General features: G+C 39.6%; 1 protein-coding gene across 1 annotated transcript in view; it reads left to right on the top strand.

The window, feature by feature from the left end:
• The window catches only part of cubn (cubilin (intrinsic factor-cobalamin receptor)), a 167520-nt gene extending 142395 nt beyond the window's left edge, over positions 1–25125 (top strand). The window contains exons 60-67 of the mRNA XM_075452455.1: positions 5216–5415; positions 5845–6007; positions 15758–15966; positions 19381–19525; positions 20017–20198; positions 21584–21749; positions 23227–23462; positions 25018–25125. Of these exons, the coding sequence (XP_075308570.1) occupies positions 5216–5415; positions 5845–6007; positions 15758–15966; positions 19381–19525; positions 20017–20198; positions 21584–21749; positions 23227–23462; positions 25018–25125 (1409 nt within the window). The remainder of the gene's footprint in view (positions 1–5215; positions 5416–5844; positions 6008–15757; positions 15967–19380; positions 19526–20016; positions 20199–21583; positions 21750–23226; positions 23463–25017) is intronic.
• The last annotated feature ends 463 nt before the right edge of the window (positions 25126–25588 follow it).

Below are 25588 nucleotides of genomic sequence, written 5' to 3'. Positions count from 1 at the left end.
GATACACAACTTTATGTGTCTCTGTCACCTGACGACTGCAGCCCAGCAGATGTACTGTGTCAGTGTCTGGAGGAAGTAAACACCTGGATGAGAGAGAATTTTCTACAATTAAATGGAGACAAAACTGAGATCATTCTGTTTGGTAGCAAAGAGAAGAGGGTCAGCGTTGGTAAATATCTTGAGACTCGGGACCTTACAATCACTGACCAAGTTCGTAACCTTGGAGTGTTGATAGACTCAGATCTGACTTTCAGCAGCCACAACAAAGCTGTCACCGAGGCAGCTTTTTACCATCTCAGAAACATCAACAGAATTAAAGGTTTTCTCTCCCAAAAAGACCAGGAGAAACTCATCCATGCATTCATCTCCAGTAGACTCGATTACTGTAATGCTCTTTTATCTGGATTTCTCAAAAAGAGCATTAAACATCTGCAGCTCATCCAGAACGCTGCTGCTAGAGTTTTAACTCGGACTAAGAGAACTGAACACATCACACCAGTTTTAAAATCTTTACACTGGCTTCCAGTCAGTCACAGAATAAATTTTAAAAGCCTGCTGATGGTCTACAAATCCCAGAACGGATTAGGACCAAAACACATCTGTGACATGTTCAGAGAATATAAACCTAGCAGAGCTCTTAGGTCCAAGGACTCAGCTGGTCCAGTCCAGAGTCCAGACTAAACATGGAGAAGCAGCATTTAGCTGTTATGCTGCAAACAAGTGGAACAAACTGCCAGTGGATATTAAACTTTCACCAAATGCTTTTAACCTGGATTTTTAAAATCCAGGTTAAAAGCATTTCTTTTCTCATGCGTCTATGCATGAAATCTGCACGGTATCTTTTAATTTATCTAGACTGTTGCTTGTTTTTAATCATTTTAATTAATTTAAATTATTTTATTTGTTTCTCTTTATGTTCTTTTATGCATTTTTAATGCTTCTTCCACTCCCCGCTGCCATCCCTTTATTTTATGTTAAGCACTTTGAATTGTTTTGTACATGAAATGTGCTATACAAATAAATCAGTCGAGAATAAGGTAGCGACACCGAAGCTTTGCTGCACTTGCTTGATCATCACAAAAATGCATTCACCATGCACTCCTTACTGTGTTTGTGATGTGTGTTAAAGCTGCAGTCGGCAGGTTTTCAAAATTGCGAGTCTAAAGTCGGAAAATTCGAACTGATACAACTTTCAGGTCCCTCCCCCAACCTCTAACAAGCTCCGAATCGCCCCCCAAACCCCTCCCCCTCTGTGGACGAGGTTGTGCACGTGAGTTCACACCAGTGTGAGCGCACACAAGCTGCGGCCAGACTCACGCTCAGCAGCGTGTGCACAAGCTGTGATTGACAGGTAGGATTCCTCCACCCTAACTTGATTGGTTAAAAACAGCCGGGAGCGCTCGGTTTTTGCAAGCATGATTACAGGCTTCAGAGGGAGCTACAGATTTCGTTATTTTTCCTAAACAGCCTATTTAATATTCTACTTCCAGAATCCCATGACAGTTCAAGCTAATATGACAAAAAAAAAGTTGCCGACCGCAGCTTTAAGAAAATTAAAAATTATTTAATGCGTAATAGTGTCTTTTGTTGCCACCTGTGGTCATACCCAGCTGTTGAAATGATAGTTTATGGTTTGCCAACAATTTACACCATCTGGGGTCGTATATATATTATATGTACATATATGTATGCTCACTGCCCCTTAACAAGTGTTAAGGGGCAGTGAGCCACTACTGAACTCTGGTATATAACATTGTAATGAAAGTGAATTGGTCTTCGGCCGGAAAAGGGTAGAATGCCCTCTCCGGGTCGGGAATGAGATCCTTCCCCAAGTGGAGGAGTTTAAGTATCTCGGGGTCTTGTTCACGAGTGAGGGACGAATGGAGCAGGAGATTGACAGACGGATCGGTGCGGCGTCTGCAGTGATACGGGCTCTGCACCAGCCCGTCGTGGTGAAGAAGGAGCTGAGCCAGAAGGCGAAGCTCTCGATTTACCAATCTATGTTCCTACCCTCACCTATGGTCACGAGCTGTGGGTAGTGACCGAAAGAACGAGATCGCGAATACAAGCGGCCGAAATGAGTTTCCTCCGCAGGGTGTCTGGGCTCTCTCTTAGAGATAGGGTGAGAAGCTCGGTCATCCGGGAGGGGATCAGAGTAGAACCGCTGCTCCTCCGCATCCAGAGGTGTCAGATGAGGTGGTTCGGGCATCTGGTTAGGATGCCTCCTGGACACCTCCCTGGTGAGGTGTTCCGGGCCCGTCCCACTGGGAGGAGGCCCCGGGGAAGACCCAGGACACGTTGGAGAGACTATGTTTCTCGGCTGGCCTGGGAACGCCTCGGGGTCCCCCCAGAAGAGCTGGAGAAAGTGGCCGGGGACAGGGACGTCTGGGTTTCTCTGCTCAAGCTGCTGCCCCCCCGCGACCCGATCCCCGGACAAGCGGAAGATAATGGATAAATGGATGGATGAAAGTGAATTAAGAAAATGAAATGGAAAACTTTTTTGAAATTTTTGTTTTGTTTTTATTAATTAAATTAGTTTATTTTCTATTAAAGGGTTCCATGATCCAAACTTCATTCTCGGCTAAATTTAAAAGCAGACAATTCCAATTCATCTAGACAGAAGAGACTTTTTTATGTGCTTTAATGCAACTGGAATAGGGTTTACTTTGTTTACATTACTGTTTTTTAATATTAAAAAGTTCGTTAATTGGTGCAATTGTAATATAAGCAGAAAAAAATTAATTCAATTGAATTAATTTATGTAGCTTCAAAAGTAAGTTAACCAAGTAACCATCAATCCATGCAATTAAAAAGAAAAAGTGACAGGGAGTGTCATGTTCATTGAACAAATAGCCCATAAATTGAGGAAATGTGACACAAGAGGGCAATAAGTATAAAATATGAAGACAGGACAGTGGGCACACCTGGAGAGGAAAACCCAAGTTAATGCTTTTTAAAGAGTTTTCTCATTCTCTGCAGATGGATATGGAGCCATAAATTCAGAAGAAATGATATGATGCAATAATGTCACCATGAATTGGCGCCAAAAAATAGATTTTCCATTGTATTGTTTAATAACCAGAAGAACTCTGGCTGATCTGAGAGCAAAGGAAGGCCCTAACCAGCATTAAATGTTCCTTATGATGTGCTTATTGAGCAAATGTTTCCTCAAAGAAAAATGGCAAAAGCACATCAGCCGCAGCTGTATATTCACAAAATGTGTCAACTATCTACAATAGTACCATCTCCCAGGGTCTCAAAGATTTTTTAGTCAGACCTGTTACTGATCGTGAACTTGTCCCTAATGTCAGGTGTGTTTCCAGAGACACTAAAAACAGCTGTAATCAAACCTCTGCTGAAAAAGGACAATCTTGTGAAGTGTATGGACGCAGACAAAATGGAGGAGCAGGCCTTACTGAGTTCATTTGAGTACACAGCTACGTAAGTTCACCAAGTGCATAATTGTTGCGCGCGCCTCCGCGCCAGACACGGACATATAGAGAAATAAACACGTAACACAACCAAATAAGGAAAGATTTGAAGCAAAAGACTTCATCGGCTACTGGTACGAATGGCCTTGAGTATGCACACACCATCTCTTGGCTAGATGCCCCGACATGACAGAGGCTGGGGAGTGTAGCCTTTAAAAAGTTTGCTCTTCACTAAAAAGAGGAGAGAGGGTTTTTCATCTGGCTAATTGACATACTCGCTCCAGGAAGATGCATCTTTTCTGTAAATTTGAGACGGACCTGACGACAGACATAAAGATTTCTTTGTTCGACTAAGTCCGTGTCAGCAGACTTCTTCACCACTCATTTCTACATCGGCTCGGCCACCTTCCCTCATATTCACTACACTTGACAAGACACAAATTAACAACTACAGGCCTATCTCAAATCTCCTATAACTGGGCGGGTTTTTCCGGAACTGTCCTAAACTGGTTCAAAACATACTTAGAGAACAGAAAGTACTTTGTGTCAATAGGTAATTTTACATCTGAGCAAACAAGAGTCACATGTGGAGTTCCCCAAGGTTCCATCCTGGGACCTCTTCTGTTTAACATGTACATGCTCCCACGGGCACAGATTATAAATAACAACAAAATAAATGACCATAGCTATACCGATGACACGCAGATATATATTACAATGTCACCAGGAGACCGAATCCCTGTACAGGCTCTTGGTAAATGCATTGAGGAGATTAATGACTGGATGTGCCACAGCTTTGTCCAGCTAAACAAAAACAAAACTGAGGTAATTGTCTTTGGAGCTAAAGAGAAAAGATTGCAGGTCACCACAGAACTTCAATCTATACACCTAGAAACTACCAACCAGGCAATAAATCTGGGTGTAATGATGGACTCAGACCTAAATTTGGAAAAACACATTAAGGCAGTAACAAAGTCAGCCTACTATCACCTTAAGAATATATCAAGGTGAAAGGATCTGATGTGTCAGCAGGACCTGGAAAAACTAGTCCATGCATTCATCTTTAGTAGGCTTGATTACTGTAACAGCATTTTTACAGGTCTACCTAAAAAGTCACTTAGAAACCTGCAGCTCATTCAGGACTCTGCTGCTTGAGTCCTCACTGAAACCAAAAAAGTGAACCACATCAGTCCAACTCTGAGGTCTTTACACTGGCTGCCTGTCCATCAGAGGATAGACTTTAAAGTTCTGATGCTGGTCTATAAAGCTCTGAATGGTCTAGGTACAAAATACATCAGTGACCTCCTGAACCAGTATGAACCTTCCAGACCCCTCAGGTCATCTGGATCCGGTCTTCTATCAGTTCCCAGAGTCAGAACCAGACATGGAGAAGCTGCGGTCAGCTTCTATCCTCCACATGTCTGGAGCAAACTCCCAGAAAGCCTCAGATCAGCTGAAACACTCAGTGTATTTAAGTCCAGGTTGAAGACACACCTATTTTCAGCTGCGTTTGAATAAAGCTCCAAATCTGAAGCTTGCGTTTCAAAACTTAATCATATTTTAACTACTGATTTTATCTATTGTTCTTATTTATTTCTTATTTATTTCTTTTTTGTTTAAAATTTAAATCATGCTTTTTATTTCTGCCATTTTAATGTATCTGTAAAGCACTTTGAATCGCCTTGTTGTTGAATTGTGCTATACAAATAAACTTGCCTTGCCTTGCCTATTAAGATTTGAAATTGTAGAAACTGAAAAATTGTTTGTATCTGAAATGCCTGCAGGTCCAGCACAAGGATGTGGTGGCTACCTCTCCATGCCTCTGGGCATGTTTGGTTCACCAGATCCAAACTTGGATGGACTCTATGAGCCCAGGATGGATTGTGTATGGACCATTGAGATGCCCATAAACAGGGCAATAAATCTGACCTTCAGCTCCTTTGAGCTTGAGAGCTCCTCTAATTGCCGCTTCGACTACATCAAAGTAAAGTCACTGAACTATTAATGAATAATAATTATGTTTTAATTTAATTCAAACATTCATTAATGCTGCATTGATGTACCATATGGCTATGCTGTCTGAGGACTTTTAAGAGCAATTGTTGGCCTTCCCTTTTTAAAGTAACAACAAATTTAAGGTAGCAAGCACTTCATAATGCTCTCGTTTGTGTGCTACTAGTATAAAGTAATAGTTCAGTAATTGTAACTAATGATCATTTCATTTGTATGATAATATATTTACTACAGTTGTGGATTTACCATTTAGTACACTTCTGAAATCCACAATACAGTGTAACAATGAAAATAATTTATTACTTTGATTTTCATGTCCTGTAAACTCCTAATAATTACATGACAGAGATTGTTTGGCTATGTTCTGTTCGTCTCTTTAATGTTTGTGTATCTTTGCCAGGTCTATGATGGTGACAACATGAACTTCCCTCTGGTTGGAACATTTTGTGGGCTCTCCATCCCTTCTTACTTTGTGTCAAGTGGAAACTTCTTGACCATTCAATTTGTCACGGATAGCTCAGTACAGAGGCGAGGCTTCAATGCTACCTACAGAGGAATACCATGTAAGTTAGTTTCTTCTTTTTTGAATGCAATGCACTATGCAGAAAACTGGCATCATCTTTAACTGAAAGCAGTAAAGTGTAACACACTGGCTAGCTATTGATCCAGGACACTAAATGACACTCCATATGGGAAACTCTAACACAGTAAATACAACACCAAAGATTTTCCTGTCCACTTGCCCAGGGAGGTGGAAGATCATAGACCGGGGATGCAAACAACTAGCTTTAAAACAAAGGCAGTTTTCATTTTCTTCCTCAGAATCTTTGGTAGAAAACCACAGAGGTTTGATTGTTGGTTGTGATGGAGGTATCTGGGATTGTAGGGCAGATGCAGAACTCCTTAATTATTCCAAAAAGAATACTAAGCAAAAAAGATGGATAAATAATATAATAAGTAAGATGAAAAAAAAAACTCTACTTAACTGAAAGGACTTTTACTCTAGTTACTCTTGTTTTGATTGACTGTGTCTGACTAAATGAAGGAGGGGTGAACACACTTTTGCCTCTTCCTTCATCTCTGTAGGTTAGATGTATTAGAACCTTTTCAATAACATTATTGTCATCTACTCCCTGGAATAACATCCTTTCTGTCTCTGGATTTCCTCTTCAACTCAAAAATAAAGTCAATGGATTTTATGTAATTTGCTATATCTTTGAAAAAGCTCACAGGTTATATATGAAATATGAAATTCAATTGCTGACTAAACCCTCTCTGTAGTCACAGCATCTTTTGATGCTGACGATCTATGCTAGCTCTCATGATCTAAAACCAAACCTTATTGCTATGGGGGTAAAGCCCTATCTTTCATCAAGAGCATTCCAGAGGATTCCTTGTTTTCATGCTCATATTTTGCTCTGCTCACTCTGAAAACTTTGTCCTCACACTCAAAACCTCTGTTCGCCAGCAAATATTTTCTGCTCACGCTTGAGACCTTGCACTTGCAATTTTTCTCCTCGTAGATTTTTTTTCTACTTGCGTGAGCAGTTTTTTTCTCCTTGCTTGCAAATTGCAGTGAAACTAAATCTTAGCCAATAGAAAACCAGCAAGCGTTTTAGTGCAATCAATATTAGCTTGCACAATGACTAAATTACGACTTCTAAGTTATTCTCGCTTGTAACAAGTAGATCTGTTGCATGAGCAACCAGGACAAATTTGTATTGCTTCTGCGCGACTGTGAACAAGCAATTAGAATTTCCCTACATTGTACAGCAGCAAAAATAAAACATTTTACCAAAATAAGTCTTAGATAGTATTTAATTAAAAATGGTGCTAACTTAAGCTCCTTGTCTGTGGTGATCCATATTGTTAAGTCCACTGCAGCTGGACTCCTACATCTACTCCAAACATGAGTAAGGTCAGAAACGGCGTAATTTACTCCTCAGTCGACACAACAAGATCACTGTTGGGTTTGGGTGTATTGGGTATCCGTTTTTATTTCAGAAGAAAATTGAACTATTGTAAAAACTCTTAAATTCCCTGAGCAATAGTGTTAATTTATGATAATAAAAACAAAAAACCTTTGATGAAAGGATCTGAATCCAGATAATTCTCAACCTCTGGTGGGGACTATAAAGAAAAACGAGCGCACCCATAAGGAGGCAGTGACATCAGAGCTAAATCTGGCTTTTGTTTCACTGCAATCAGCAAGCAAGGAGAAAAAAAAACTGCTTGTGAATAAAAGAAGAAAAAAACGAGTAGAAAAAAATCAGTGAGGAGAAAAATTGCAAGAGTACAGACACAAGCGGAGTTCAAAGAGAAGGTCTGAAATGTGAGCCGAGCAGATTTGAGTGTGAAGACGGAGATTTAAGAGAGATTGACGATGGGTATTTACCCCCATATATATATGCACATATACTGAGAAAATCAGCAGTTTTGCTAAAAGCACTCTACTCTGAAATTTGTTGAACCAAAACTTGTGAAACAGATGCAGGTTGCATGTGCAGCTGGAAATTCTCTCAAATTGGCAACTAAGTTGAAGTCTGTCCAATATATTCCTCATGTTTGATTTCTTTTCGGGCCTTTCTGTGTGGAGTTTGCATGTTCTCACGTATACGCGTGGGTTCTCTCTGGGTACTCCGGCGTCCAAAAACATGCATGTTATTTGATTGGTGACTCTAAATTGTCCCTAGGAGTGAGTGTGAGTGTGGTTGTTTGTGTCTGTGTGGGCCCTGTGATTGACTGGCGACCTGTTCAGGATGCACCCTGCCTCTCGCCCAGTGACAGCTGGGATGGGCTCCACCCACTCATACAGCAAGAGTTAAGCAGTACAATACTTTACTGGCTTTACAGAACATAATTATATCCACTTTTTATGTACACAAAATAGGTATTGATAAATTATTTGAACTTGATCAACAATGAAAGCCACCTGATAAGTAGAATTGCAGCGATAAGCACATCTTATATTCAACAAATTGTCATTTTGGGATCTCATTCTTTAGAGTATGCTGCTTAAAGTAATATGTCAGACAAGCAGGGCCAAATCGAAAGGTATCAAGCTGCAGTATCATGAAGTAATAATGTAACTTTGGTGCTTTGAAAGAAGAGACCTTTCCACTCTGTTACATATTTCATATGTCCAAGAAATAATCCCCATGCTTGTCAGAGTGTGAATACTTCTTTAAAACACTCCAGTTTGGCCAGCAATACCTTATGCACATGCACACAGCTCATGCTTTAGATTTTTGAGAAATCTTCCAGTGATATTTCAAGTGACATTCCAAAGTAATTACCAGAACCATTGTCGTTTCTTTTCCCTACCTGGAAATATGTTTATGTTGGAATACGTATTTGTTAGTTTCACAAATTATGCTGCCTCACCCTCCAACCACATTTCTTTTTTTTTAATTCTCTTTAACACCTCAGCTTTTCAGCCCCTCACATCTTTATAATGTTGATTCTCTCCTTTTCAAAACACTGTTGACTACTGTGTCACGCATAGGACTAAAAAGAAAGATGTCAAGCCGGACATTGTGGTCTCAGCCACCTTTGACATCTTTGGAAAGAGGAACTGCTTCAGGTGGTAGCATCCATCTTAGCAGTCCTGATGATGCAACTTAATTGTAGAAGCTAACCCATGGACACGTTGAGCAGATTAAGCAGTGTAACAACAAGGCAAAAATGTAACAATTAGGCTCCCCACCATAAAGTCCTCGATATAGCCACGGCACTGTCTGAGTGTCCTCAAATGCCTGACGGGGCAGACAAACCTGAGAATGGAAGCTGAAGCTGAAGCAAACAAAGAGCTAATCAGTCTTCCAAAGGGCTTTCGTGCAGTATATGTTCTCTGCCAAAACCCTGACAGGACCCTGACTAAGTCCAATGATGCTCGATATCCTCCTTCTCAACTTGTTTGGGTTAATGTTACCACAGCTCAACCAACTGGGACATATGTAATCAGACCTTAGGTAAAAGTGCTTGGTGAGGGTGAAGTACAGCACACAACCTTTTGGGCAGTAATAACATTCAGCATGAACTGGCAGAGCTTGCAAAAGATGGGAATGCTCAGTTATTATACACGATACTGCCAAAAGTATTGGCTCATCTGCCTTTACACGCATATGAGTTTTTCCTCAAAATGGAGAGGATTGAGACAAAGTTTGAGTACATTTCTCAGCCCAGACTCTCATAGAATCTTCCCCTTGGCAACATAACTGACAGACATAACAGACAGGAGCTGTTCCAGTTGACAGCTCACAGGTACATATAATGTTTACATGAATCAGCTGTTCTGGTTTCTACTTTATCATCCAAAACATTCTAGTGGCATTTAAACATTGCCTACCATATATGTTTCTGCAATATGGGAAACACACATGGATTTACCTTGAATTGAAATGTTTCCTCCTGACACTTCAGGAGGAAACAGTTGTTGAAAAATGCTGTGCTGTAATTTAAACCATGTTCCTCTCTCACCTGTATGCATTTTCGGGCATTTTTTCCAGTGCTTTGTAGAGTTTGTCAGCGGTGAGGGGTGCATGCATGTTTGCTTGCTCATTTGAGAATGATAGAATTGTCAATCTCGATTGTACAATCGTACCTAATGGCCCTGTCACACTGTTGCGTATGAGAGAAGCGTATGAGTTGCGTATGAAAATTAATAATATAATTTTCATACGCACGAAAAGTCCTTGAAAATAAAGAATGACTAGCGTATGAGTAGCATATGAACTGCGCATGCCCAGCGTACGTTTCAACGCGCCTACATCAGCAGCCTTTCCACATTGCTCCATTATTGCAGTAGACGACGCGCTATCAACATCTCTCGAGACATTCATCTCGATCATGCCTCCCAAGAAGCAATCGTCGTTTGCCCGGGCCCTGGGCCGAGGAAAAGGCAAAAAAAACACAAGAATCATTCTCACCCAAACCTGCTGAAATGCCTGATGCACCTGCGGCTGATGAGTTACATGCTTCTGAGCGATCAAGATCCCCAACTCCTCCTCCTGACCGCTCCCGTGAATCGTCGGTTGCCTGCCGCCTCCATCTCCGCCCGTCTGGCGGAGGTGGAGGCGGCAGACGGGCGGAGGCTATAAATACGCTAGCTGTACGGTACACCTTCATGGCAACATATGGCAATTTATGTCCAGCGTTCTCGACCTATCAGTAATGTACCTATATCGTACCTCTAGCGTATTCAGCGTATGCCTAGCGTATGCTTAGCGTATTAACCATACGCACAAAAGTTTTGAGCATGTTCAAAAATTTATTTCTGCCTCAGCGTATGCCAACGTATGCCAGCGTGCTTGAAACGTATACAACCTATGCCTAACGTTCAATTCAATTCAATTAATTTTTATTTATATAGCGCCAAATACAACAAATGTCATCTCAAGGCACTTAGATAGTGAGTCCAATTCAAGCCAATTGGAATTCAATTAATTAATAATAATCATAATTCATAAAATAATCCAATTCGTTCATATAGAGCCAATTCAAAAACAATTTCCTAGCTAAGAAAACCAACAGATTGCACTGAAAACTTTTTCTTTTTCGGTCCAATCTCCCGGCCTGAGCGTGCCTGAGGCGACTGTGGAGAGAAACGACTCCCTTTTAACAGGAAGAAACCTCTGGCAGAACCAGACTCAGGAAGGGTGGCCATCCGCCTCGACCAGCTGGGGTTTGAGAAGACAGAAAGGGGGGGGGGGGCCACCGCGACGGCGGCACTGTAACACCATTCAAAGGATATCTGTTGGAACAGGGAAACACGAGTTAATGACCATAATAATATCACATATACATAAAGAGAGTAAAGTGAGGAAAGGTGTGTCAGATGAGGCCCCCCAGCAGTCTAGGCCTATAGCAGCTTAACTATGGGATGTTTCAGGATCACCTGAGCCATCCCTAACTATAAGCTTTATCAAAAAGGAAAGTTTTAAGCCTGGTCTTAAAAGTGGAAAGGGTGTCTGCTTCCCGGACATTTACTGGCAGCTTATTCCACAATAGAGGGGCCTGATAACTGAAGGCTCTGCCTCCCATTCTACTTTTAGAAACTCTGGGAACCTCAAGTAAACCTGCAGTTTGGGAACGAAGTGCTCTGTTAGGAAAATATCTTACAATGAGATCTTTAAGATATGATGGAGCTCGGTCATTAAGAGCTTTATATGTAAGGAGAAGAATCTTAAATTCTATTCTGAATTTAACAGGGAGCCAATGAAGAGAAGCTAAAACTGGAGAAATATGATCTCTCCTGTTAGTTCTCATCAGAACTCTGGCTGCAGCATTTTGAATCAACTGAAGGCTTTTCAGAGAATATGTGGGACAGCCCAATAATAAAGAATTACAGTAGTCCAATCTTGAAGTAACAAATGCATGGACTAGTTTTTCTGCATCACTCTGAGACAAGATGTTCCTGATTTTAACAATATTACGAAGGTGAAAGAAGGCAGTCCTAGAAACCTGTTTTATATGCGAGTCAAATGATAAGGTCTGGTCAAAAATAACTCCAAGGTTCCTCACTGTAGAATTAGAAGCCAAGGAAATACCATCTAGAGTAACTATATAGCTAGACAATTTCTCCCTGAAACGCTCAGGTCCAAAGATAACGACTTCAGTTTTGTCTGAATTTAGCAGCAGACAGTTCTGAGTCATCCAGGTCTTTATGTCTTTAAGACATGCTTGTAGTCTGACCAACCTATTGGGTTCATCTGGTTTTATAGATAAGTACAGCTGAGTATCATCAGCATAGCAATGGAAATTTATGCCATGCTGTCTAATAATGTTACCTAATGGAAGCATGTATAAAGTGAAAAGAATCAGTCCAAGCACAGAACCCTGGGGAACTCCATGACTTACTCTGGTGTGTGAGAAAGATTCTTCATTTACAAGAACAAACTGAAATCTATCAGATAAATATGATTTAAACCAACCTAATGCAGTTCCTTTAATCCCAATAACATGTTCAAGTCTGTGTAATAAGATACTGTGATCGACCGTATCAAATGCAGCACTGAGATCCAACAGGACAAGCACAGACACAAGTCCGCTATCAGAGGCTAAGAGGAGATCATTGGTAACTTTCAGCAGTGCAGTTTCTGTGCTATGATGCACTCTGAATCCTGACTGAAACTCTTCAAACAGATTATTTCTGTGTAAATGATCACAAAGCTGAGCTGCAACTATTTTTTCAAGAACTTTAGACATAAAAGGGAGATTGGATATAGGTCTATAATGAGCCAACACTTCTGAATCAAGAGTAGGTTTTTTAAGTAAAGGTTTAATTACAGCAACCTTAAAAGTCTGAGGTACATATCCTGTCAACAAAGACAGATTGATCAAATCCAATATGGAAGTGTCAATTAATGGGAAAACCTCCTTGAACAGTCTGGTTGGGATTGGGTCTAAAACACAAGTTGATGGTTTAGAAGAGACTATTGCTGTTGTTAGTTCAGAGAGATCAACTGGGCAGAAGCCGTCTAAATACAAATCAGGTTCTAAAGATACTTCTAAAGCTGCTGTACTTGATGATACATCACTGATAATAGTGGGAAGGACTCCATCAATCTTCTCTCTGATAGAAACAATTTTATTAATAAAGAAGCTCATGAAATCATCACTGCTGAGAGTTAAAGGAATAACTGGCTCAGCAGAGCTCGGACTCTTAGTCAGACTGGCTACAGTGCTGAAAAGAAACCTGGGATTATTCTTATTCTCTTCTATCAATGATGAATAATAAGCAGTTTTAGCTTTACGAAGGGCTTTCTTATACATTGTTAAACTATCTTTCCAGACTAACTGAGACTCTTCTAAATTAGAGGAACGCCACTGTCTCTCCAGCTTTCCTGCAGTCTGCTTTAAAGCACGCAGATGTGAATTATACCAAGGAGCCAACCTCTTCTGACTGATTACCTTCCTTTTCAGAGGGGCAACATTGTCCAGTGCTGTGTGCATTGAAACTATAGTGCTGTCAACAAGAGAGTCAAGTGCTGCTGGAGTAAAGTTTAGGTAGTCGTCTTCTGTCATATCTGCACATGGCAGTGAAGAAAAGGATGATGGAATTAAGTCTTTAAATCTGGTTACAGCATCCTCTGATAGACACCTTCTATACGTAAATTTCTTCTCAGAAACTGTATAGTCAAGTAATGTAAACTCAAAGGTTATCAGAAAATGGTCAGATAAGACCGGGTTATGAGGGAACACTGTTAACTGTTCACTCTCAATGCCATAAGTCAGCACAAGATCAAGGGTGTGATTAAGGCAGTGAGTCAGTCTGTGTACACTCTGAGAAAATCCAATAGAGTCCAATATAGAATTAAAGTTCATATTCAGGCTGTCATTTTCAACATCTACATGAATATTAAAGTCACCCACTACAATGACTTTATCTGTACTCAGCACTAACTGGGATAAAAACTCTGAGAATTCAGACAGAAACTCAGAATAAGGGCCAGGTGGACGATACACAACAACAAACACAAGAGGTTTCTGGGATTTCCACTTTGCGTGGGAAAAACTGAGAATCAGAGATTCAAAAGAGCTCAAACTAATCTTGGGTCTGGGACTGAGTAGTAACCCTGATCTGAAAATAGCTGCCACTCCTCCTCCTCTGCCTGTGGTTCGAGGAACGTGAACATTTAAACAGTCAGAGGGAGTTGCTTCATTAATGCTAACATGATCCTCCTGCTGCAGCCAGGTTTCTGTAAGACAAAATATATCAATATGATGATCACAAATCAACTCATTCACTAACAGAGACTTCGAAAGGAGAGATCTGATATTCAGCAAACCACATTTAATAGTTTGATGTTTTTGTTCAGTTAAAGTTTTTGTTTTAATAATTTCTTTTTGCACAAGAGGATTTGCTCCTTTTGTGTTAATTGATTGGGTGGGTAGCAGCAGGTGGGAAGCTGCAGAGAAGTGTGTAAGACTACAACTCTGCATCCTGGTCTGAACCCTGGGTTGTCATGTTTTAGGGTGGCAAATAAATTCATCCATATTTCTAGAAATGAGAGCTGCTCCTTCCAAAGTGGGATGGATGCTGTCTCTCCTCATCAGACCAGGTTTTCTCCAGAAAGATTGCCAATTATCTATGTAGCCCACGTTGTTTGCTGGACACCATCTAGACAACCAGCGATTGTAGGACGACATGCGGCTAAACATGTCATCACTGGTCAGATTTGGCAGGGGTCCAGAGAAAACTACGGAGTCCGACATTGTTTTGGCAAAATCACACACCGATGCAACATTAATTTTAGTGACCTCCGATTGGCGTAACCGGGTGTCATTAACGCCGACGTGAAACACTATTTTACCGTATTTACGTTTATCCTTAGCCAGCAGTTTTAAATAGGATTCTATGTCGCCCGCTCTGGCCACTGGAATGCATTTGACTATGGCCGCTGGTGTCTCTAATGCCACGTTTCTGACTATGGAGCTGCCAATTACCAGGGTTTCGTCCTCAGCGGGTGTGTCGCTGAGTGGGGAAAATCTGTTTGAAGCGTGGACAGGTCGATGGTGAACAACGGGCTTGACTTTAGAGCTATGCCTCTTCCTGACAGTCACCCAGCCACGTTGTAATCCCGGCTGCTCGGGTTCTGCTAGGGGGAGGCTAATGGAGCTAGCTACGCTAGGTGGCTCCACACTGGCAAAAGGGGCCTGGCTCGCTATCGGTTGATTTTCAACAGTGCAGAGCCGAGCTTCCAATTCAGATAACCTCGCCTCCAAAACTACAAAAAGACTACATTTGTTACATGTACCATTATCGCTAAAGGAGGCAGAGGAGTAACTAAACATCTGACACACGGAGCAGGTGAAAGCAGGAGAAGGAGGAAGAGAACCGGTAGCCATGCTACGCTAGAGAACTAGACACACTGTTAAAAAGTGAGAATAAAGATTAAAGATCTGTAGGAGTGTGTTAGAACAGAACGGTAAGCTATAGAGTTTAACTATGCAAAATTGTGTAAGTTATAGATCGAAATAAAGTGATTATCAGTACTCCAAGCGGAGCAAGAAATTCCACAGTGCACGAGCAAGGTAACAGGAAGTGATGCAACACGTCTTACCGCAAAGCGTCACAGCGTCAGCAAAAAAAGTGCGTTCCCCTGGCGTATGTCAGCGTATACCAGCGTATGAGTGATAATTTTTATACGCAACTCATATGCTTCTCTCATACGCAACAGTGTGACAGGGACTGAGATCCCGACCATATTTTTGTTTCAATTTAGTTTGAAAATGATTTATTTTCCCTTTTGTGTTATTCTTTTGATTTTTTGACTTCTTTAAAACTTATCCATATGTCTGCCTTCCCTCAGTGGTTTGCGGTGGGACTCTGAATGCCACAACCACCATACAGACCCTGACTTCACCCTCTTTCCCGAGTGGCTATCCTCCTTACACCAATTGTCGCTGGATTCTTGATGCTCCATCCCAGGAAACCATTCAAGTCTCAGTCCAGACTTTTGTTCTCCAGCCTAGCCAGAGTTGCTTGACAAATTTCTTGGAGATGAAGGACTGGCCTTTGGTGAGTTCAAATAGTGACTAGATCAAAAGAAACTGGATAATAGTCAACAAAAATAGTGGTTATTGTGAGCAGTTTTGTCATTTGCCTTCATAAATGCCAAAATCATTTGTCATTATTTTTGTTGATGCTTAAAATTAAGCTAAATAGAGTTGTTTTATCCCAATATTAGAATGAGAACATAGAAATCATATAAAACCCTTGATTTTTTTTTTAGTCTGAAATTTTACTACTTTGTGTAATATATTAGCTTATCTTGAAATTGATCGCTGCATGAAGTCTAAAAATTGGGACAGGGAAATGTTTACCACCATGTAACATCCCATCTTCTTTTAACAACAGTCAATAAACATCTAGGAACTGAGGAGAACAGTTGCTGGATTTTCAGCAGAGGAATATTGTCCCATGTTTTGATTTTTGTATTTGTATTTTATAGTATAGATTTTTTGCCACGGCCCTTGCACAACACTATAGACGATGATATATTCAAAGTCTTCACAATTTTGTAAGGAATATTATTTTGAAATTGCTTGACAATTTGTAAACACAGTTTTTGCAGATTGCTGAACCCCTGCCCATCTTTTTTTCTTTGAGACTGCTTTTCTGAGGTTCTTTTTTATGCCGTATCATTCTTACTGACCAGTTGTCATATAAGCTTTTTAGTCGCAACTTGTTCCTCCAGCTGTTTCTTTTCAGTACCGTTTACTTTTCTTGTGTTGCTGCCAACAAATTTAAGATGAACTGCCATTTTTCTTGAAGTCATGAAATGTCTTGCTTCAAATTTTGTTGTCTATTTTCTAATGAACAGAAATTATTGTTTTATGAGATCTGAAAAGTATTACATTCTGTCTATATTTACCTTTTAAACAGCATTCCACTTTATCGCTTAGACCACATTCAAGGGTAGTCTGGGACACTCGTGGCCACATTGTTATGACAGTGTAAAGATAAATGTGTCCTAGGCCATGTTGAAGGACCAACGAGTTACCTGAGATGCCACCAAACAACACATTGGGCCTCATACAACAACTGTTCGTACGCACAGATTTGTTCTAAGTCGTGCGTACGAGTGATTTAAGAGAATTTGCACATTCACCAATCTTTTCGTATTTTACGTTTTCTTTCAGGTACGAACAGAATTTACAGAGTGATCCAGACCTGTTGTAGGAGTTTCGTAAAATAGTCTGCTGTTATTCCAATCAAGTTTGCTTGACTAATGGATTGTATGTTTAATTACTTTGAAGCAATCACAGATAAATATATACATTATACCCCATAATTATGCTGACATAATTAAATTATGCACTAATTGAAGGTTAATTTAACTCTGTATATAACGAGGTCAATGGGAAGCGTTACCAGCGGCTAATTTTGGATGCCTTAGCGCATGTGTGCTCCGAGACTGTGTCGACAGACAAATGGCTGACATCGCGATTTAGATTGCCAAGGACTGTGCTGCTGCAAATATGCAGCTTGCTAGAGCCAAAACTCCAGAGAGAAACACGCCAATCAAACCCAATTCCACAACCCGTCCAGGTCCTCACCACCCTTAGATTTTTGGCCACTGAAACCTTTCAGAGGGACATTTGAGACAGATCGGGTGTGTCCCAGTCCTCTGTGAGTCGTGCGTTCCCCAAGGTCATCATAGCTCTCATCAGTTTATCACCCATGGTACATCAAATTCCCATACATCGCTGTCCAACAAGTACAAATTAAGAGGGACTTTCATGCCATGGCTAGACTGCCAAACATAATCGGAGCAATAGACTGCACACATATACGCATCACAGCACCCGTTCCGTTGTGCAGCGCACTGAGCTGAAGGCCAGGTGGGTGCGTCTCGATACAGCGGGGGGCAAACTGCTTTATAGCCCAGAGAAGCCATGCCAGATTTGCACGGCTTTAGTTGCAGTCATAGAGCGCCTGGCCATGGCGAGACGTTTTTTTTTTTTTAAGACATTTTCATATCAAAACTACAGGTGACACGGAATTAACAGCACTGCTTCCCATTTCTTCGCTTTAGCAGGTCCTGTAATTCCACTGCTGACACTGCTAAAAATGACAGATTTTCCTTTCTGGATCTCTGAAAGCAGAACTTCAATCTCAGAGTCCGTAAAGTTGTTCTTTTCGCGCCTTGATGCCGTTTTCATGACTCAACACTCAACAAGTCCTGGCACAGGAGAGAGGAAGCACAGCCTTATTTGGTATCATTTTGGGCGTGGAGTATGCAAATCTACTATCCTCGTGCACGTGCACTTAAATATGCACGGTTGGCATTCGTCATTTACGCAGGTTGTTTACACACTTTTTCCGAAGTTAAGAGCGTTTGTGAATCTGACGTGGCGTGTTCGTACGAGACCGTACGAAAAAAGTAAAAGAAATTTAGAATAAAAATACGAAAATGTTCTTGCATGAGGCCCATTCTGTGGAATATTGTGATGTGGTCTGTACAAAGTGATATATGGTGATGGATGCAATGCGGTGCTTTGGACAATGTTATTAAATTCTGACTGGTGATGTTAAAACCTGAAATGGCAGGAAGATGGAAAGACTTCACATCAATGTTAAAGCTTGGTTTTTAGTTTTTGGTCCTTTTTTTCAGCCTGGAGCCAGTACTATAGTAGTCGAAATAGAATAGATAGAATTAGTTAGAGGTTAGACTCTGCAGTTCTCATTGTAATCAAGTCTCTGTTTAGAAATATGAAGAAAAGCCTGAAATTCTTTACTCAAACTAAACTTCTTAAGGGCATGCAAGCTTATTTTTTGAAGGTGTTTGTCTTCTAGAACTGTGAATGTTCTTATGTTCATTATTTTGATTAACTTCAGCTCTTTTTACACATGAACACTGGAGATTTTCAGGAGAAAGTGTGGACAACTTGGTCTGGACTTTTCCCACAGTGGCTGTTTACACGTGTTTCACAGCAGGAGACTTTCTTCTGGGGATGCCCTTTAACAGCTGGAAATAAGTATAAACAGTTAGATGTTAATGAAGAACAGCATGCAGGTCATTCATATGTATATATATATATATATATATATATATATATATATAGTCATATATATACCATGTGTATGTATTTAGTATATGTATAGGCGTCACCACTTTTATTCTGCTTTTTGCTAACCTGTATGCTGTTCTCCACTTACACCTATTGTTTATATATATAGTATATATAAATATATACTATAAATTGTAAAACAATTTTCTATGGTTGGTGTGCTTTTTCATAGCACAAACAAATTCCACTGCACATTTTCCTGGATGTAAGACTGAGACCACCTTGAAAGATTAATCTTGGTCAAGTTGTGTTGTCTGTATTTTGTTGACAGTTTTCAATCCAACCAAATTGGACCTACACATCAGGGCGTGTTAGAGGTATCATCATTTTCTTTCTAATAAGATTCTTTTGATTCCAGGGAGACCATGGCCAGTCAAACAAGTTCTGTGCCTCGGATGGTCATCCTCCAGACTTTTACAGTTACAGCAGAACAACCCATGTGAACTTCAAATCTGACATGTTTATGGCAGGGAATGGCCTCAGTTTCACCTATAAAATTGCCAGTAGGTATCTGTAGCATGTTAAGACACAGAATGAAAATATTTTCCAACATTCTCCTTTTTGTTTTAAAAAGATAACTTCAGATAATCTATGGAAAATGAAATACATTAGACACTGGCTGCCAGTAGAGGGTATATTTCTTAAAAATGAGCAAAGTGTGAAAAGCTGTGAAAATGTTCAAATTACTACAGTATCAAGAAATCAAGGATAGGCATGTTTTTCCAGACTTTGAAATATCTGAAATTTGGGCTATATGTCTACCAAAGGGAAATTTATGTAAAAAATATTTAATTAGTCTCTTTCAAAGACAGTAAGAAGGAAAACAACTTTTACTCACAAAAAAACATTTGCATTGGTTTGACTGCCTTCTTGTGAAACAATGAAACAATAGTCCCTTTAAAACTGCACAATATGTTTGAGAATAGAGAGTGTGGTGAAAGTGAGGGCGCTTGGTTTCTGATTATTGGCCTGACATTGGTTTGTTGATTTCCAGACTGCAGCCGAACCTATGAACAGGAATATGGCTACCTGAAGAGTCCAGGCTGGCCGGACATTTACCCCCACAATATTGATTGCATCATAATCCTAAAGGCACCAGAAAACAGCTACATCTCATTCTTCTTTAACGCTTTTGATTTGGAGAGTCACAGTAACTGTCAATTTGACTATCTGGAGGTAAGGAGGCGAAACTAAAACGCATGTTTGGAGAGAACATTTATGATTTATTCTCTACATGAAACTTGTATTACGAGCACAATTTGCTCTCTATTATACAGTAAAATATGCAAGGACACCCTCACCTTTATTGTTTAAACAAGATTGTTAACAGGCTCCAATCTAGCACGTATTTGCTCACATTCTGCCACAAGGGCATTGGTAAGGATGACCACATATTTCAATCCATTAAGCCTAACTGATATGTTGCATGATTGTAATTATAGATATGTTGAATTTTGTTTAATTCAGGGTTTTGTGCAAGTCACAGGGCTCCAGAATGGCTTTTTCCACTTGTAAGCGCAAGTGCTTTGAGCTGAAAATTTAAAAGGAAATTTATTGGCACCACTTATATTGACTTCAACACATCACTTGTTTTCTATCTTGACTTTAATTCCAAAGACACCTTGGCAATAAACAGACAATTTAACAAAATGTCAAACTGGTCTTTCACTTTAAATTAAAAACCTTGTAGAATGCAGTGCAGCTTTAAGAAGTGCTTTATTTAAAAAATATATATGAAATCACAAATCTCTTGATATTACCCATAACACCTAAAATAAAACAGCAGTTTGGTATTTCTGTGAAATGTCAATTGATTGCAAAACATTTATCAATTATGCTGTTAAGATGGAGAAAATTATGTGATAATGTATTTTGTTAGATGTTGATTTAAGTGAATTGATTAACACTTCAGTGTCTCTGACAACGAACTGCACCCATGTTGTGTCCTTGTCAGATTCACTTTAACTCTATATGAACTAGGCCTGAATGTGGAATGTGAAACTAGTTACTGGCAGATTTTCCTGCTCATTGCAGTAGGATTTATTGGTTGAATTTCTTTTTAGTGCCTTACTTCAAAACATTCTAGGCAGATGTGCTGCCGTTCAGTTCAGTTGTCCCTAGATGGTTTATGTTATTGTCTGTATGAGTGTCTAATGTTTAACGTTTGATGTCAAGTCAGAAAACTAGTTTTCAAATAAAAACAACATACAAATGTTAATTGGCGACATATTTCAAAGTCACAATAGTGCATATAGTTTAAAAATGTAATGGCACTCAAAATATTCCACACAGTGGAAACATCCGCCTGCTTTGGAAGGACATTATTTTCCAAACTTTCAGTAGACTGTATGATAAAGTTTTAAGTTATTTAAGTTTCTAAGTGATTCAAATTAAGTTGGAGACTTAAATTGTACATTGGTACCTCGTCCTTATATATGGATACCAACTTGTATATACCATGTTTGCTCTTATCTGTTTGTAATCTCCCTAACCCTTGTGTTTGGGTCTCTTTGGGAAGTGTAAGGAATTAGTAAATACCAACAGCCTGTGTTGTTCCACAGATCCGTAATGGAAGTACAGCAGACTCACCAATGATTGGTCGGTTCTGTGGCAGCATTCTGCCCAGCCCCATCTTTCCACTGTCCAGCATGCTCTACCTACGCTTCAAGAGTGACTTTTCCCACGCCCGAGATGGCTTTGATGCCACATGGACATCCTCTCCTCACGGTCAGAATTGAACTATTTTAAGAAATATACTTTTAAGCCAGGCTGCAAGAACAATCAAAAGTGTTTATATTCCAACCTTGTGACCAATAAACTGTAGCAATTTCCCTATCAGCATCACCTACAACTTCAACAATCTGGAGGATCTATAGTTGCTTTTGAGTTGTCTATGCCTTTTTAAAAAAAGATTTTGTTTTAGAAAACTGAATAATTTATTAACTGGATAATACCGCTCATCATGTGTATACTTTTAATTTGATCAATGTGCTTTTATGTACAAAAAAATAGCCCTGGATGAGATTGCCCCTGAGCTCAACACCCTGGATGTTGTAAGGCTCTGTGATTGGCACATATGTGCAACATTGCATAAAAATCACTGGTGCAATGAAGGGGGATCTGAGGCTGTGTTCCCACTACAGGGGGATCATACTTCTCAGCCTCCCTGGGAGAGTATCCAACAATCCAGCAGAATATCGGATTCAGGAGCAATTTTTTATCCTGTGAGAAGTCCCTCAGAAGTTCAAAACCTCCACAAATCATTATCAGTGAAGACAGTATAGCCTGCTGTCCACAAATGTAGGTTAAAGCTCCAAAAAGAAGTCATATGAGAACATGGTGCAGCATTGCTGCTGTCTTCTCTGGGTCAAAGCTCATTCAAAATGAACTCAGGCAAAGCAGAAAACAATTCTGAGGACAGATTAATAAAAATTTTACAATCTTTTTGGAAATCATGGATCCTATGTTATGTGGACTAAAGACAATATGGATGTTAACAGCGTTCAGTTCAAGCTTCTTTAGAAGGAAAGCCTGCGCACCCTGAATATTAATACTTTTGACTGAGTTTCCATGTCGAGTTCACCTGTGTTACAAGTGACATCATCAGCTTAGTTCTTCTTATGCATTCATGGCAATCCCTGGAGATTTCCTCCACGTCTTTCTATCTATGCAAGACTTCAAACTTTCCATCAGTTTATCCACCGATATCTATGTATCTGTCTGTCTTATTTATATCAGTTTATCTTAATTATTTATACTGAAACTACATAGTTTACTTTTGGGGATTAGTTTGATATATTTCAGTTCAATTCATTTTAATGGAGGTCTGTGTAAACATTTACACGGAAAGTCTCGTAGAAATTTTATTGAGACAATGTTTTTTACACAATGTGACAATTACAGAAAGAGGGTATGTTTTTGTTATATTTAATCTTATTTTAGTTTAGTTCATGTTTTTAATGCATATTACCAGCGATAGCAGTCAGTGCAGTTTTACTGATACTGACGCATTATCGGTTCCGCTTTGAAGACTTCTGATGACCTGGCCAGAGCAGCTCTTGAGTGGAGTTAGTTCTTGTTTTTCATGCTTAGAAATAAACTGCTTGTACTTATACCGCTTGGCAGGAGTTGATACTGTACATTATTTCCAAAATTGTACACCTGCCTTGCTTAAGAGTCTTTAATTTATACATTTTTGTACAAGGTTGTGGTGGTACCTTGTATGGAGACCATGGTTCATTCTCAAGCCCCAACTACCCAGGAACCTATCCCAACGTTACTCACTGTGAGTGGAGCATCATGGCTCCTAGAGGTCGTGTGGTAACCATCACCTTCACCCAGATCAGTATTGATGACCCAGGAGATTGTCAGAACAACTTCTTGAAGTTGTACAATGGCCCAGATACTTCCTCATTACCTGTTGGACCTTACTGTGGAATGGTATGTAACTAAAAAAAAACGTCTGTTACATATAAGTTAAGTTAAGCAGTTCTAGTGTACCTCTAGCAGGTGTAATTTCTCATAGGTCACTGTGGGTTCTACTTTTTTCCACTACTCACCATTACTTCCTGTAATCAGATACAAAACATTATTTGGTGGCCTGTGGCCTCCTGTAATGGTGACCTTGAAATGTCTTCAGCCACTCAAATGCTGGTTTCTCCATCACACATTCATAACAATTACAACACTCCTGACTTTGAATCTTGAGCATTTACAATTTACTTCCATGTTCCTTGGCAAAAAAGAAAACATCAACAAACAAACACAAAAGCAAAAGCAAGTTTAAAAAAATGGTAAAGCATAGCTGTGGGAATGGAAGGTTTTTTGGTTGCTTCAGTCTAAAGAAGTAGGCAGCAGTCATTCATTCATACCAAGAAGTGCTTTGAGATAATATGAGGTTACTGTATCAAAAAGGATCTAAGAGAACACTAAAAATCTTGTCCTGGAGCATTAATTGATTACAGTCTTATGTATCTCAGAGTTAAATTCGGATTAAACTTTGAATGTCAGAAACCTGTTCATTCATTCATTTCCCATACCTGCTTTATCATATGCAGGGTCATAAGGGGGTAGAGCCTATCCAAGCTAACCGTTGGACAAGGCGCAGGATACACCCTGGACAGGTTGCCAGTCTATCACAGGAGCAACACAGAGATAAACCAGACAAACAAACGGATTAACATTCAGTCTTATGTTCAATTTGGAATCACCAATTAATCTAGTATGCATGTTTTGGGGGTATGGGATAAATTCAGAGAACCCAGAGAGAACCCTGCGCGCACAAGGGAAGCACAGCTGTTCCACACAGAAAGTCGGCCACTTCTAACCAGGAACATTCTTGCTGTAAGGCAAAAGTAATTACCACACGAATGCCCAGGCCTCAGTAGAAAATTTGAATGCGTAGCCGTTTCAAATCCAAATAGTGTGTAAGTGCTTCAGAAAATAGGCTGTATAGAAAGATACATTAGACACTTGGAATTAGTTTGCCCAGTGATCCAGTGGTAATATGGACACATCAGCTCGACGTAATGAATGCCACTGTAGCCTCTTAGCAAAATAAGGCAATGTTATGTGTGATATGTTGCTATAAAAATTGAGGAAACTAGCAAGAAAGGCTTTCCTAAGAGGACAATTACAGCAGCAAATAGCCTGAGAAGCTGTGCATTTCAGATTTTGGGGTTGAATTGGAAAATAGATTTGGGGAAAAAGGGACAACCCTTGTGTGTCAAGTATGTGTGTACAGTACATACCTTTTGTATGTGCTTAATTTTCCACATTGTATGCAGTGCCCTTTGTACTTCAAGTATGTAGTAACAACTAATTTAGATATTTTTTTACAAGTTTAATTATGAATTTGTGTAGAATTTTCTTTGATCAAAAACACCTTGAATTGAATGTATACATGTATTATTTTCTGTACAAATACCATATCCACCATTTGCAGAGATAATATTATTGTATGTTCTGGATTCTTCTCTTTGCGTTGTTTGTTTAGGAAACCAACATTGCTCCATTTACAGCCTCTTCCCACCAGGTCTACATTGTTTTTCAAGCCCAATACTCCACCTTGCCATCGGGGTTCAGACTAACTTGGAGCAGCTGAAAGAATGCCATGTTTTGCCACACACGTACACAGGATTGTTTACAAATCTCTTAATTGCAAAAGCCAAACATGCAATGTCAACTTTTTTTTTAACTTCACCAATTTAATGAATGAATATATATAATGTTTTAATAAATACATAATTTAACAAATTCAGCAATGTTGTAAGTCTGTTATTTGTTATTTCAGAAGTTAATTGAGCTGTTTTGTAATACATAGGAAATCATTGTTTAAAATTCCATTTGAGAAAACCTAAAAAAAAAGATTGTCTTCATATTTTTGTCAAAGTTGCAGTGAATGTTCACACTTCAGCTATTCAGTACAGTCGTGTTGGTACTTGATAGTATTGTAATAATTTCCAACACTTTTGCAGTTTTATTTATTCAAACCAACAAACAAGGTGATCTTTAAATAAAAATAAGTGGACTGTAATCTTGCTGATTGATGATTACAAAAAATATGT

The sequence above is a fragment of the Odontesthes bonariensis genome, chromosome 20 (assembly GCF_027942865.1).
Source record: "Odontesthes bonariensis isolate fOdoBon6 chromosome 20, fOdoBon6.hap1, whole genome shotgun sequence".
NCBI classification, from domain to species: domain Eukaryota; kingdom Metazoa; phylum Chordata; class Actinopteri; order Atheriniformes; family Atherinopsidae; genus Odontesthes; species Odontesthes bonariensis.
This window is presented reverse-complemented; position numbering and strand designations above follow the sequence as displayed.